Genomic DNA, 15,717 nt, shown 5'->3' with positions numbered 1-15,717 from the left:
ACCACAGGGCTACTGTAAAATGCAATAAAGTCAAAAAAGAGTTAGCAGCAATGATTCATTTCATACATACAGTAAACGCACAGTTCAAAGTGTATAAATTTACAATATTTCAACACATTTTACTACATTTAAGTACTTAAAAACGTCAATATACAGTGATACTTGAGAGATATTGATACAGACCACAAAGTTCGGTTAAGATCTACTTTGGAATTCCTGTAACAAAATGAGTTGTTAACACAGGAATTTCAATTGACATTTTGACAAACTTTTCAGTTTTAAGAGAGGATTTTGTCAGCTTGTGTTCCCATTTTCAAACTGCTTCTACCATTTCATTGTCACAGGGGAGGCAAAGAATATCCCAGGAAGCAACGGGAACAAGGCAGGATACACCCTGGATGGGGCACCAGTCCATTACAGGTGTTGTAACAGACAAATCAGTTCTGGATCCCAAGATGAAGTTTAAACAGGTGAGTTTTATTGCGTGCAAGGAACAATAAAACCGAAGTACTGTTCGAAATACTGGTACAAAACGTCCAGTTTATAGAGCCCTTTTCTGCCGCTTCTGACGTAGCTCGTTACCATGGTAATGGGGGGAGGTCACGGTGTCCGGCCAGTTCACAGACTTTGGTCACTCTTAATGGTCAGAGTTAGGTTTCCTTCCCTGGGGGGGTTCCTAGCTGGCCTCTGGAATCCTTATCAGTTATCCCCCTTTGCTGCCACAACCCTAAGCCTGTTACTTAAAAGTCCAGTCCTCATGCAGAAAGGACTCAGTTAACTCCTTCTTCACATCTTATATCTTTCTTCACAGGGCAGGCACACAGAATGTAACCTGCACACAATCTGGGTGAACACATGGAAACATACAAACGCCTCTGCACTGTGAGGCAGCAATGTGCTGCTGTGCCACCCTCTCAGTTTTAATAATGCCATGACACTTTGGTATGGTCCACTTCAATATGTGAGTTTAGTACTCTCTTTGGCTTAAATTCCTGCTGCCTGTTCCAGAGATAACCTGTTATTTATTCTTTATGTGTGCAGGAGAAGAGATTATCAGTGGGGCAGAATTTTTACCATCGCTGTTGAGACCAGGGCTGAAGTATGGGTAGAGCTTCTCAGTGAAGGAGGCCATGAAGGTGTAGATATGAGAGCTGGCCTCCACGTTGTAAAAGGACACCTGCCCCCCCTCATAGTCCACATACACCCCCACCTTCCGGGGCCTCGTGCTCAGGGGCAGAGCAACAGCATTGTCAGTAAGTGCCTGATACTCCTTTCCATTCTTGAGCCAAATACTTCAGTACCCATCCTCTGGGCTCAACGTGATCTCTCCCTTACGGTCCACGGACTCTCTGGCCACTCCCAAATCCCACTCCGTCTTGTCCCCCACCTCCACCTCCCAGTAGTGTCTCCCCGAGGTGAAACCCTCCGCGCCCAGGACACAGAAGTCTTGGTCGAATCTCTCTGGATTGTCAGGGAGATCCTGTGGTGCGTCTCCCAGTCTCACCTGTTTCCCATCCTCAGACAGGATGAGACTGGGATGAGCAGTACTGGAGTCCAGAGTCACATTGACTGTGGGGCAGAGAGGAGACAGACGTGGTAAAACCATCTCTCCAATAATACAACATCAAATGATTTAGAAACATCAGCAACCGAGTTCTGCCTGGAAACCTCAGTGTGACAAATGCAACTTACATTTTTGATGGAATATAAATGCAAATATGGGTACAAACGTCTTAGATTCTCGTTCTGTCCTGCTTCTACTGTCTACTTCTGAAACTTTGCTGGTTTCTCTTTTATTCTGCGGAAATTCAAGAATTTTTAATAAGCCAATGCAAGCAGTGGTGATCCACAGGAGTTACAATTCATGTTGTCAAGTGCAATGTGATCCCTACACAAAAAAGCAACAGGTCCAGGAACCTGTGCACTATGGATGATTGATTCTGAGGCTTTACGATGCACTTGTACAATATACCTCATTATGATTATTTTGAAGAGAACATGGAAGGGAATATCTATGGAGTTTGAAATAGAGGTCTGGAATGAAGGTTAGATCCTAATCTTGCACTCTTCCACTCGCCTACGCATATTGGTCTCACACCCGGGACTTTCCTTTGCTTTGCTTGTCTCTCTACTGCACCTCTCACCACTCTGTCACCTTTGTTAGGATTTCATGCAGCTACTGAGACGGAAATAAATGTACAGACTTTTTTCAGCAATATTGTGCCTGAGAAAAGCGAGAAACTCATCTCTCCGTGAAAATGTCTTCGATTTTGAATACAGGCAGCTGCCGGTAATAGAGGAAGAAGCAGCTATGTTTACCAGGAAAATGTTACCTGAGGAAATCAGAGAATGTCATGGCTCCTTTTTTAGATGACAGAGAAGAGGAGACACAGTAATGGAATTACACTAAATAAGAGAGAGAGTGGATTGTGTGCCACTGTTTCCCCAGGTTCTCAACAGGATGGAGATTAGGGAAGGCGATGGAATGTGTCTCTTGTTATTCTGTCACTGAAAGGCTCAATGGTAATGCACACGGCACAGTGATTAGCAGTGCTCGGGCCCCGGCTTCAATTCCTGGGGTGCTATCTGCATGGAGTTTGTATGTTCGCCCCGTGTTTACCTGGGTTTCCTCCAGGTGCTCTGATTTCCTCCCAAGACTCTCCAAAGCGGGTAGGTGAATTGACTTCAGGGATAATTGGCCCTGCTGTGAATGTGTGTCCTGTGATGGGCAAAAAGGCTCTATCCTCTTAACTAGGACCCCTAACATTCCAGCCAGCGGGTTTACTGTCTTCCCCATATAAACTGCCCAAACATTGCAAACCACTGTGCTTACCCATCCTCACGCTGGTGGAGGAGATTTGTGCATTTCTCATTTCATCTTGTGGGGTCTGCTTTTGCATATGAGTGTGAGCATCTGCAAAGATACACAGTTCAAGCGTCGCCAGCTTAGAAATACTGAACACGTGGAATAAAAAGTCCAGAACAAAAAGACCATTAATATTGATATGGCATATTTAAATTGTCAGTTTATACTGTATCTTGTACCATCATGAATGATTGCTATAACACGTGATCACTAGGATTCTAGAGAGCTGGCTAGTGCTGATACTGCTGATACTCTCCCTACTTCACTCTCTTGGCTGCCTCCCTGGTTCATTCCTAATAAAGTAAAAGGTGATCTGTGACAGCACTGATCTTCATTCAACACTGTCACTTCCTCAGCTAGGCAAGTTCATGCTAAAGAATAAATACTGCTGCAAAGGAACAAGTAGTAGGTTTATTCCATGCTGGAAAGGTGGAAGTTATTCCATTTCAGCATGGAATAAACCTATTACTTGTTCCTTTGCAGCCTAAGCATGCTGACGCAGCTAGTCACCTGGACTATAAATACTGCTGTCCCTTTATATTCGTTGTCTCATTTAATCATTACTGGAATTTGACCGAACTGCTGAATAATGCTAACAGTGACAAAAAATATCCCAATTCAAACATTTCAGTGCAGTATTACAGATTTACTAGTTCTCAAACACGCTACCCCACACTCCATTCCAGACAGGAAGAGAACACTGTCGTTCTCCTCAATACTCACAGAAGCCGAGCAGTACAGCAGTGAGAATGACCGTCCACATGTAAGACAGGACCATTGTTCTCCAGCTGCACGATGACCTTCTCCTGGCAGGGTTGTCCTGAGGTCCTGGGAAGACACAGGCTCTTAATCATGACCACTGAACACGCTGGTCTTACAATTCAGCTTGATCTATCCCATCAAGAACATAAAGGATATAATATAGGGCAATCAGACACAGGCCCTGGTAAAAACATGGGTTTTGAGTTTGTTTTTGAAGAGACTCAAAGAATTTGTTTCTTAAAGAGTCAGAGGAAGGGCATTACATAGCAAAGAAGCAAAGACAGAAAAACTATAGTCACCAAAAGGCTGAGATTTAGTCCTGGGTACAGTGAGTAAAGGGCTGGACTCAACCAAGTGCCCAGAATGACACACTGAATGCTTTAGTATTTAAGTCTCCCTCAACTCTGATCAAAGCCCACAAAAGTTGCGAGCCATGAGTTTGAAGAAGAAACACGGTGGTTTTGAGCCTCAGCCTCCTGTGATTCTGCATTGAGTCTAACTGTGTAGTCTGGGTGGCATTTCGGGTGTTTGTACAGTGTGACTTTGTGCCTTGTGCCTATGCTAAATATAAAGAAGTAAGGAAGGAGAATTATTAAAATTAAATCTGATTCTTATTTAATATATTTGATTTGCTTGCTATTAGCTAATAAAGATAGAAATGCTACAATATAAAGCTGACAGCCATATCTTGAAAGAAACCAAGGTGGTGGGAGTGTGGAGCAAGTAGTCCAGCCACGTTTTTGAAACCAATACCCAAACTTCTCTCAAAAAGCAGCTGGAGGAGATCCCTCAGTCAGGACAGGAGGCTCTGCTTTACACAGAGGGTGGCAGGAGGGTAGAACAAGCTGCCGTGTTGTTGAAGCTGATACCCTGACTTCTCTCAAGAAACAGCTGGACGAGTTCCACAGAAAAAAACAAACAGCACCATCTGATTGCACTGACGTCAAAGAGTTTAACAGCACCTGTGTTATTTCTTCAGATACTTGTTGTGCAGGTTAAGTCTGTGGGTGGTTTTGGATTTCAGAGCACAGCCTGTTTCTGATGAGTATCAGAGTCACTCAAAGTTAGACCCTCCAAGCGTGAAAGCCTGTTTCAGTTGGTCAGGTCTCACACAGAATACAAACCCTTGTTTTTCAACTTCCTTAGCTCTTCCAGGAATCTCTCCTCCAGGTGGGTCAGAGCTTCCCAAGAGGAGTCCGCACTAGGCTCTGTGGGGAGAGTGATGCTGGACCACTCCTTGGTTTGTGGAGGAGAGCACAGGGAGGGGAAACACTAGAGTAGAGAGAGAGGAGAGATTCAGCATTGTGAGTTGTTGTTATGTACTGTGTGTCCCCTGTGGCTCGCCATATGTTGTAAGACTGAGGATTATGGGATGCCCCCCCGCCTTAGTTTTCTGACGTCTCATTCCTCTGCTTCACAGCACTTTCCTCTGCACTTAATACCACATAATGTTGCTGTAAAGTTATATAGTAAGACACCACTGTTTTGTTGTCAAGAAGCTAGCGATCCTCTCACTAGACTACAGGGTGGAGACAGTGGAGCAAATGCTACATTTTACACTCAGGACTTTTGACTAGACTTTGAATTTGACTATCATTTTGGTAACAAGAGCATTAGAGTGACGCACTTTTACAATGATCTAATTAACGCCACCACTAATCAGCCCCTACCTGTCATCGCAGTTGTGCTATTCTCCTGAACTGCTTATAAAAGCCTTCTGTCCTCAGCTAACAGAACCAAAACAGCCCACATTGAAAGGTTATCTTTCAAGTGGTGGAGAATTATTCCCAGCTGGGGCATGAATGAAGCAAGCAAATGTAAGAGCTGTTGTTAAATCTCACTCTCGCATTACTCAGTGGACATCCAGGTCTCAGAAGCACTGCCTTCTAAATGCTAGACTGGGTTTTATTGTAGACATAATAATTCCTCACACTTATATAGTGCTTTACAGGTAATGGGGATCCCCTCCACCAGCACCAGTGTGCAGCCCCACCTGGATGATGCTCCAGTCTGCTCACACACACCAGCTCTCAGTGGGGAGGAGAGCAGAGTGAAGAAGCCAGTTCTGAGAGGGGGGTTATTAGAAGGCCATGACTGGTAAAGGACAGGTGGAAATTTGGCCAGAACACCGGCGTAACACCCCTACTCTTTTCGAGAAACACCCTGGGATTTCTAATGACCACAGAGAGTCAGGACCTCAGTTTCAGCCAAAGGACGGTGCCTTTTTACAGCATAGTGTCCCCATCACTATACTTGGGCATTAGGACCCACACAGACCGCAGGGTGAGCGCCCCCTACTGGCCCCACTAACACCTCTTCCAGCAGCAACCCTAGCTTTCCCAGGAGTCTGCCCTCCAGGTACTGACCAGGCTAACACCTGCTGAGCTTCAGTGAGCTGCCAGTGTGAGTTGTGGGGTCAAATAGCTGTTGTCCATACGGAGCAGACAGTGGTCTGCTCCATAGTATCACAGCTGCTTCTGCCATGGGATTGCTAGTCACGTTGAAACACAACTAATAACACACCTGTCAATCAATTACCATGACAGCAAGGTCAGGAAGGAAATCAATACCACCGGCAAATATGTAAGACCTGCATTTGCTGTTCTGTGGCACTCAGACTGAGTGTGTTCTCACCTGGTCTCTGTGTTCCCTAGTGTGCAGCTTGGTTTTTCAACTTTTGTTTGTTTCCTTTTGGCCTTTTTCTCGTGCCTTTTTCAGGTTTTGGACTTTGCCTTCTCTCTCTGGTTTTGCCCTTTGGATTTCCTTCAGTTGTCTGTTGTCACAGCCTGGACCCCTGCCTGTTTGCTGACGTCTGCCTTCAGATTGCCCCAAAGTGCGTGAAGCATGTTCCACACGTCCTCTCACCTGCAGGAAGAGGAGGTGGTCCTCGGTGCGGGCGAGCTGCTCCAGCTCTGCATTCCTCCTCTTTATAGCGGCCATCTCCTGCTCCAGCTCCTTGATCAGGCCTTCAGCCTGCACCTCGGCTGCCCTCTGCTTGTCCTCCAGCGCTTTGATGACCTCGGCCTGGCTCCTCTCCACGCAGTGGGCCAGCGCAGTGCACAGCTTCACGCTGTCCTTCATCTCTTTCTGCACCCAGCGCTGAGGGGGCGAGAGGACACGGACGGGAGAACCAGGGAAATCTCTGAACAGCCGAAACCTGCAGGAAGTTCCTATCGGATTCTCCGATGCGTGCTATCCAATGAGCCTCAAGAAACCAAATGATCTGAGCCAGTGCTTCTCAAGCTCTGGGCTGCAGCCCCCTAGGGTGCTCAGAGAAAGGTAGAAAGAGAAGAAAAGAACCCAAATATTGCTGTCGCAAAAAAAGCAATCTAAAAACAGGACTGACTGGATGCACACTATATACTCTGAAATCTATTCATTAATTACACAAAATAATTTTGGCCCAAAAGCTAATGCACTTTTGTCCCGATGAAGGCTTTTGTGGGGAGATATTGAGAAGTTGTTAATTAATAAATGTTGTGGTAGCACAGCCTTGTCTGGAACACATTTCAAGGGTTTGTCGCAATATAAATGGATGGAAAAAAGAAAAGCAACACCCCTTCCTCCACACTCTGGCCTTCCCGTCTGTGTGAAACAGGCTGAGAGAGTCCATCGCAGCCTCTGTCTGGCCCAAGCCAGTCGGGTGTGATGTCTAGGAGGTGTGAGCAGAGGGCCTCTGACAGGTCTCCTTGTTCTAAGGCCAGCAGCATGGAGCCTCACTGTCCTGTCACTGATGCGGACATTGTGTCTGCTGGCAGCTTCAGCAGCGGTACGGGTGGTAGATCTGAAACGATCTCTCAGATGGACCAGTCTGATGTGTCGGCCCTGCTCTGGTGTGGTCACACAAGGGGACCCGATCTTGGACGGTTATCTGCAGCCACCTGCAGTCTGCCTGTCTGCTGAAACCTTCTCTGCAGCTGGGACACAGTGGAGAGGCTTACTCCATAGTGTCTGGCAACGCTGGCACATGACATGCCTGCCTGCAGCATGCCAATGGCCCTCTCCCTTGCATCTGGTGACATTGGAGGCATTATGGAATGCACAGAAAACTGACTAAGTGTGGCCTTTATCTTGCAGTGATCTGAGCTTTGAATTAAGGCCTTTTTAAAGGTGACCTGATCAGGCATTTTTCCACCTGGACCTCATTGGGTAAAAGAGCACCTAATGAGCTTTCAAGTTGTAATACAACAAGTTGTATTACTTGTCAGAGGGCTTAAACCAAATTGACAACTTTTTGTGAAAATACTACAGAGTAACTGTAGTATTCTCTTTCCAGGAAATGTTGCGTTTCTTTTTTCCATCAGTATATTTTGAAGTATACAGTGTGCGTCCAATCAATCCTGTATTTGATGATGCAGAGATAGGTCTGTGACCCCTGCAGCACCCCACTCAGAAAGACTGACAGGACTCACTGTGTCTCAGAGAGCAGAGACCCCAGCACTGAGCCCTGCAGTACCCACTCAGAAACACTGACAGGACTGTCTCAGAGAGAGCAGTGACCCCAGCAGTGAACCCTGCAGTACCCCACTCAGAAAGATTTGACAAGGCTCATTACAGGACTCACTTTGTGGAGTTTCACAGATTTTTTGACGTCCTCCACCTTCTTCAGTCTGTCCTGGGCCATCTGCTGTAATTGTGCCTGTGTCTTCCTCATATTATTCTGCAGGCAGCATAATAAAACACAGGACCACACAGACTATTCATCACTTCCTGAATCAGATAGTCCAGACTGGTAGAACTTTACAAGGAGTAAAACATGATATGCAGTCAGAGCTTCAAATCGGCCAAATTTCTGCGGAGGATTAAGATTTGAAATTGTGCTGATCAAAGAAACGCTCAAGGGAGTTCAGGATGATATTAAAACTATTTGATCTTAGAATTTTATGTCATATGGGCGGTGGCGTTATATTGCATGAATAAGTTATCATTTTATCTAAGCAATATATGAAAAAAGCATTATATTTCTTATTAGCATACTTCATCTTGACCTCACATGTTTAAGAAGCGCTTGCGCACAGATCAACACAGACATTGCTCTTGCGCATTTCAACATTGAACATCTCCACCAACCTGAAGCTCCAGCCTTTGTGCTTCTATGGGGACAGTGCTGTGTGTCCGGTGGTCTTTCTTGGTGCACAGCCGACAGATGAAAGCCTGGTCTCTCCTGCAGAACAGCTCCAGCTGTCTGCCGTGCTTCCTGCACAGCTTGTCCCTCAAGCTGCGTGCTGGGTCGACCAGCCGGTGCCTGCTCAGTCTCCCGACCTCGCGGTGCGGCTGGACGTGCTCGTCGCAGTAGGAGGCCAGACACACCAGGCAGGACTTCACCGCCCTGAGCTTCTCCGCAGTGCAGACGTCACAGGGCACCTCCCCTGGGCCGGCGGCGCCCCCGTCAGCGCGGCTGCTTCTCGTGGCCTTGAACTGCTCCGCGATCTCGCTCAAGGTCCGGTTAATCTGGAGACTGGGTCTTCGGCCGAACGCCTCCTTACACAGCGGGCACTGACACGCACCCCCGCTGTCCCAGTACCCCCCGATACAGGCCTGGCAGAAGTTGTGCCCGCAGGGGAGGGAGACCGGGCTGGCGAACACATCCAGGCAGATCGAGCACAGGAGCTGCTCTTCGGACAGCAGGCTGCCGGGCGAAATCATTTCTGGTCGAAACAAAGGCAAACGCAAGAGATTATTGAAGCAGCACGAGTTTACAGAGACAGAAATACTGTAGATGTACAGTAAGTGCAATCATGGTTTTCAAACTATAACCTAGCCCAGACTATAGCTGAATAGCAAAGTAAATGAAGCAAGTTAACCAGGCACACTGGATGCGTCTGAGTATCATTCATGAAGTGCAGGTACAATTACCTGTGGGGAATGGACAGCTTTGTTTCAAGGAATATTTTTCAAAAGCAAAATGTCTCGTTTCCCGTAACTCAATCCTTAGGAATTTAGACGTTTGACACAAGAACAAAGATCACACCAGAATTTTTACAATACAGTATTGTCTCTGTGTTCTTTCGAAGGTGCTTCTGCTGAAGTAGCTGCCGTACAGTCAGACTCACTGGCACTGATCCTGACTGGAAGGCATCTCTTATCTTTCAAGCATGGTGGGTTCTGGCTTTTCCTGATGCTGAAGAGTTGCGTTTCCCTGGGCATCATCACACAGAGATAGTTCAGGTGGGTAGCTGCGTCGGCATGCGTAGGCTGCAAAGGTTGAGAGGGAGGAGGAGTGAGAGGCGGGAGCAGGGGACAGAAAGAGAGGCCAATCAAGAGGTGATTTGTTGATTGGCCCACCTCTTGATTGGCCTCTCTTTTTGTCCCCTGCTCCCGCCTCTCACTCCTCCTCCCTCCCAACCTTTGTTCTCCCGCTACTTTACCTTTGCCTACTGCCCTGTCTCTCTCACACCTGAAGAAGGCTCCACGGCCGAAACATTGTGTTCTCTTTCTTCTTTTTTTCAGCATGGAATAAACCTATTACTTGTTCCATCACACAGAGATGCTCATTCCCATGAACACTGCAATTCTTTCTCTGCCTCTTTCATTGAGAGAACTGTGGTTGGAAAAGGGGCGGGGGTGTTAAAATTCCGCTCTTATCGGCATTCCAGATCTCCAGACAGAGCACTGTCTGCAGCTGTCTGTCAGCGAAGTCACACTTCCTATCGATGGGCCCATTATCTGTGTGTTCTTCAAGTCAATCGCCACCAGTGTCCAGGGTTTCTCCGAGCACTGACTGAAATCAAGCACCCAGAGACGCTGCCAGGTCTTCAGCCTTCCATCCAGCCTTTACTGATGCTCTCTGAACCACAGGAGCCCTGCCCAGCCTCGCCCTTGTCTTCTGTCTTCTTTGTGCTCCATGTCAACATGCATATTAACAGCTCAATGCACATCTGGGAGACACATTGCCAGTACAGACTGGACTGTCACACACTTCACTGGGACACAGTACCAGTACAGACTGGACTGTCACACACAGCACCGAGACACAGTATACCAGTATAGACTGGACTGTCACACACAACACTGAGACACATTACCGGTACAGACTGGACTGTCACACACAGCACCGAGACACAGTACCAGTACAGACTGGACTGTCACACACCCCACTGGGACACAGTATACCAGTATAGACTGGACTGTCACACACAACACTGAGACACAGTACCAGTACAGACTGGACTGTCACACACAGCACCGAGACACAGTACCAGTACAGACTGGACTGTCACACACTCCACTGGGACACAGTACCAGTACAGACTGGACTGTCACACACTCCAGTGGGACACAGTATACCAGTATAGACTGGACTGTCACACACAACACTGAGACACATTACCGGTACAGACTGGACTGTCACACACAGCACTGAGACACAGTACCAGTACAGACTGGACTGTCACACACTCCACTGGGACACAGTATACCAGTATAGACTGGACTGTCACACACAACACTGAGACACATTACCGGTACAGACTGGACTGTCACACACAGCACCGAGACACAGTACCAGTACAGACTGGACTGTCACACACAGCACCGAGACACAGTACCAGTACAGACTGGACTGTCACACACTCCAGTGGGACACAGTACCTTCATCGACTGGACTGTCACACACAGCACCGAGACACAGTATCAATACAGACTGGACTGTCACACATTCCACTGGGACACAGTACCAGTATAGACTGGACTGTCACACACAGCACCGAGACACAGTATCAGTATAGACTGGACTGTCACACACAGCACCGAGACACAGTACCATAATACAAAAGGCATAATTATAAATGTTGCTAACAGGAACAAGGAAGAAAGACAGAAAAAGATAAAGACAGAAAAAGATAGAAAGGGAGCCAGCTTAAGAATGCAGTTATGCAGGTAACATTGAGTCAAAACATTTACTAGCAATCACAAACAAAATGCTTCCGGGTGAAGTCCCTTTTATTTCACAATGTGAAATAACTGGGAAATACTTTTTTATTAAAGATAAGAATTATCTTAAAGAAATACAAAGATCAATGGGACAAGGATGATCAATGCATCGCAGGAGCATAGATCAGACACTCAACATTGCACATTATACTTTCCCTTTCAAGCTTCACTTGTTTAAAGATGTTGTTCTTTCCTTCTTCCACAATTTACTGAATTTATTGATATCCTAGAGCAGCTGGAACAGCACCTGCAGTAAGCATTTATTTCTGGTACGTTGCTGAATGCCGATAGTGAAAACATAACTTTTATTACTTAGAAAATCTCAATACAGCATTTACCTTTGAAGGTGATAGAAGCACAGCTCTGTCCCTGTCGGTCTCCTCTCCTTTGCCCTGTCCCTCCCTGAGCTCCCACTGTCCCTGTCAGTCTCTCCTGAGCCCTGTCCCTCCCTGAGCTCCCACTGTCCCTGTCCGTCTCCTCTCCTGAGCCCTGTCCCTCCCTGAGCTCCTACTGTCCCTGTCGGTCTCCTCTCCTGAGCCCTGTCCCCCCCTGAGCTCCCACTGTCCCTGTCGGTCTCTCCTGAGCCCTGTCCCCCCCTGAGCTCCCACTGTCCCTGTCGGTCTCTCCTGAGCCCTGTCCCTCCCTGAGCTCCCACTGTCCCTGTCAGTCTCTCCTGAGCCCTGTCCCTCCCTGAGCTCCCACTGTCCCTGTCTGTCTCCTCTCCTGAGCCCTGTCCCTCCCTGAGGTCCCAGTGTCCCTGTCGGTCTCCTCTCCTGAGCCCTGTCCCTCCCTGAGCTCCCACTGTCCCTGTCGGTCTCCTCTCCTGAGCCCTGTCCCTCCCTGAGGTCCCACTGTCCCTGTTGGTCTCCTCTCCTGAGCCCTGTCCCTCCCTGAGGTCCCACTGTGCCTGTCGGTCTCCTCTCCTGAGCCCTGTCCCTCCCTGAGCTCCCACTGTCCCTGTCCGTCTCCTCTCCTGAGCCCTGTCCCTCCCTGAGGTCCCACTGTCCCTGTCGGTCTCCTCTCCTGAGCCCTGGGGCAGCAACACAGCTCTAGGAACGTTGCTGTGTTGTGGAGTGAAGAGCAGTTTTTAAATGCTGCTGTGTCCTGGGACTCCGCCCTCTGCCCCTGAGGCAGACTACGTGCCTGTAATATATTTTCCTACAAAACAAGCTGGAGTATGTAAAGAGCATGTAATGAGTCAGGATCAAGCTATTCTAGTCAGGCTAGCGGTCCGGTTCTTTTGTGAACGCAACAGGCATCTACAAAGCATGTCTGTTTCTACAGCACAGGGAAATCACAGAGATCTACACAACTATGTTTCCAAAACCTTAAGAGCTCAGACTCTCACTGGAGTCTTACACAGCTGCAGGGCTGAAATTCACACCATACACCCCAGTCATATCGCCCTTTCAGAGGATTAACTCCAGACTTGCTGGTCCTGGGGTCATTCACAAGACTGGAAAATACAATATCCCCCATTGCTTTCTTATACCAGTGCTACCAGGGCATAACTTAGTTTAAGAAATGCAAAATATCCTTTTTTTCCCAAACATATGTAAACAAAAGCTTTGAAACAAAGTTTCTAGCAACAAGCACTTGAACAAACTTTTGTCCTTACAGTCCGTTTCCATTTTCTAGTCAACATTTTCTGCAATCAGACCAAATTCTAATGAAATCGGAATAAACTATAGTTATAGCTGATGTACTTTCACAAAAAGTTGTCAATTTGTTTTAAGCCCTCTGACCAGCAATTTGCAAATAAAAAGCTGCTAATAGTGCCTTGATCTGAGGATCTCATCCCGTGACGGTGTCACAGGGGTGGGGCACAATTCTGTTCAACTAAGAAAAGGGATTTCATGTTTTACTTTTTTATTTTAGTTTGAACCCCCCTGTGTTCGTCTCTGATCACTCTTTCCACTTTGGGAACCAGCAACAGCAGAAAGATAACTTCAGCCGCCGGTGCGCAGGAGTAAAGACTGGAGACGTCAGCCCCTTGCTGTTTAAGACGGTAGACCAGTCGAGCGACTCTGAGGCAGTGATGGGAAATGTGCGAGAACTTGACGAGCAAGGGCAGCATTTTGGAGGTTTAGACGTGTTCCGCCAGTGCTGGTATTTAAGCACACGTTCGCTCTTCTGGAACAGTGACTTGTTCTTCATGAGGAAGCACTGGAGGCTGCTGCTGGGTTGTCAAGGTATGAAGCCTTCCTTGGAAATGGCCTGGAGAAATGGCCTGTGCCAAAGCGCTGTGTCACTCTGTTTGGCTCTGCCGAGCCCCAGCTGCGTGAAGCACATGGGAAAACTTCAAACTGATCTGCTCTCTGACTCCCTGCACCCCCCCACACAATCAATGTGCAGGAAGAACTGATGGCAGGCCACAAAAGCGGTTTGTCTCTTCGATTTCCGGCCGAGTCCAGACGGGACCGGGCGGCTTCCCCTCCAGGCAGGAAGTGCTCGGTGAAGTCGGCAGCGCGCCCAAAACGGCCATCAATAAGGGCCAATTCAGACTGACTTCGGTCTGACTGACCGCCGTCCGGACCTCGTCAGCGCGGGTTAGGCCGCGGGGTGGAAATCGCGTGAATGCGGCGGTTGTCCCTAGCAACCGCGGGGCGCGAATCGCTCCCAGCCCCTTGGGGACACACTCCCTGAAGATCAGGCGAATTTGCACCTTTGCATCCATGACGATTTACTCTCTGGCTAGAGAGAGTGCTTTTCTTATTTCCCTCCTCTTGGGCTTCGTTTGGGGCTGTGCACGGCGATGGCGGGAGACCCCCTGGGAGACGCTGACTCCTCAGGCCTGTGAGAAGCTATTCGCCAAGCTGAGCAACGTTTCCCATACACGCCAAGTCCTTAACGTTGGACAGAATTAAGGTTTCTCAGTTCCTTGCACTGTCGCCCCACCTCTGTCACGGATGTCGGAAAGGCATGCCGTGGAATGGCCAGGAGAGCATTGAAGACCCTATGCGTAGCGGCAAAACGGGGGTTAGCCCGGGCTCAGGAGATCAGATGATGTCGGGTAGAAACCTACGCCCTCAGGCCCTCAGGCCGCGGAGGAGACGACCTGGTGCTACAGTAGGTGGGTCTCAAGACATCCAAAACCCTCAATGCTGAGCGAGGAGGAAAGCGTGACCTGGAAATATATAGCCCCACACAAGGACACACTGGAAAGACAAGCAAAACACAGGGAAACTAGGGTCAGGACAGAGTAGGAGCGCCCTCTGGCTGTAGAGGGCGTGACAATCTCACGATGAGTAGAGAGCAGAGTAGAGGAGTTTAATGCTCTATGTTCATGTGCACTGGAATTCTGATTCACGCTGATCTCTCAGGACGTACACAGTATCTTACAAACATAGTAAATATTAACAACAGGAGCAATGAATATGTAGTGGAGAAAAAAAATGTGGCAGACCAGGCGCAAAGTACATGGGGCAAACACATTGAGTCTGAAGTTAGCTGTTAAGGATGCGTACTGCACGATGAATAAGCAATGAGCCTATCTTCACCTTTTTTTTCAAAGTCTTTTGCCTGCTCATATTGTACATTGCACCGTTCGGTACTTGTGCTCCAAACCCGAGTCAGACAAAAAGTTGCAGGAAAACCTCTCCTGCTTAGTAAATTCTCTTCATTTTGTCATTTACGACTACTTGCAACAACTTTTTGTATGACTCAGTTTTGGAATAAAAGTACCGAACGGCGGAATATTCATCATAAGCAGCCAAAAGTCTAAAAAAAAAGAGATGAAGATAGGAGCATATTACCACTTTTCCTAAAATTCAAAATCAAAATTAATATGGGACCCAAAAGCCAGCCCTGAGCTTAAAAATTGTCTGAGTAGTGTGAGTGCTACCCCAAACCCTAGCTGGGGTTTCAACTGAGCCGTTTCGCAATCTTTCTATGAAGCCCTCCAGTCATCGGAGTTTCATATATTCCCCAAAGCAAACTGTATGAGTGAGAAACAATTGCAGCCGTTGAGAAAAGATGTCTCAAATGTATTAGATTTGATAATGCTTTGTTCCCTCTTTTGATCCGACGGACCTTTTTGCAACACAATTTCCTAATGGTACACTGCGCCATCCAGGCAGCCTGGAGTTTCCCCCAGAAAAGAAATTCCAGAAGAGTCCCAAAGCTCATCATGGGCCCCAAAATCCGGTGCCGAGCGT

General features: G+C 47.6%; 1 protein-coding gene across 1 annotated transcript; it reads right to left on the bottom strand.

The window, feature by feature from the left end:
- Positions 1 to 41: 41 nt before the first annotated feature.
- Positions 42 to 10,125, bottom strand: LOC102683306 (E3 ubiquitin-protein ligase TRIM39-like). The gene is made up of 8 exons (XM_069188083.1): positions 9,997 to 10,125; positions 8,699 to 9,276; positions 8,193 to 8,288; positions 6,494 to 6,727; positions 4,753 to 4,900; positions 3,590 to 3,694; positions 2,834 to 2,914; positions 42 to 1,569 (listed from the first exon to the last, which is right to left on the bottom strand). The coding sequence occupies exons 1-8, from the start codon at positions 10,079 to 10,081 to the stop codon at positions 1,295 to 1,297; spliced, it is 1,602 nt and encodes a 533-aa protein (XP_069044184.1). The 5' UTR covers positions 10,082 to 10,125; the 3' UTR covers positions 42 to 1,294.
- Between the last annotated feature and the right edge of the window lie 5,592 nt (positions 10,126 to 15,717).

The sequence above is a fragment of the Lepisosteus oculatus genome, chromosome 4 (genome assembly GCF_040954835.1).
Source record: "Lepisosteus oculatus isolate fLepOcu1 chromosome 4, fLepOcu1.hap2, whole genome shotgun sequence".
Lineage (NCBI taxonomy): Eukaryota > Metazoa > Chordata > Actinopteri > Semionotiformes > Lepisosteidae > Lepisosteus > Lepisosteus oculatus.
The sequence above is the reverse complement of the archived record's forward strand: the minus strand, read 5'-3'. Positions and strand labels throughout refer to the sequence as shown.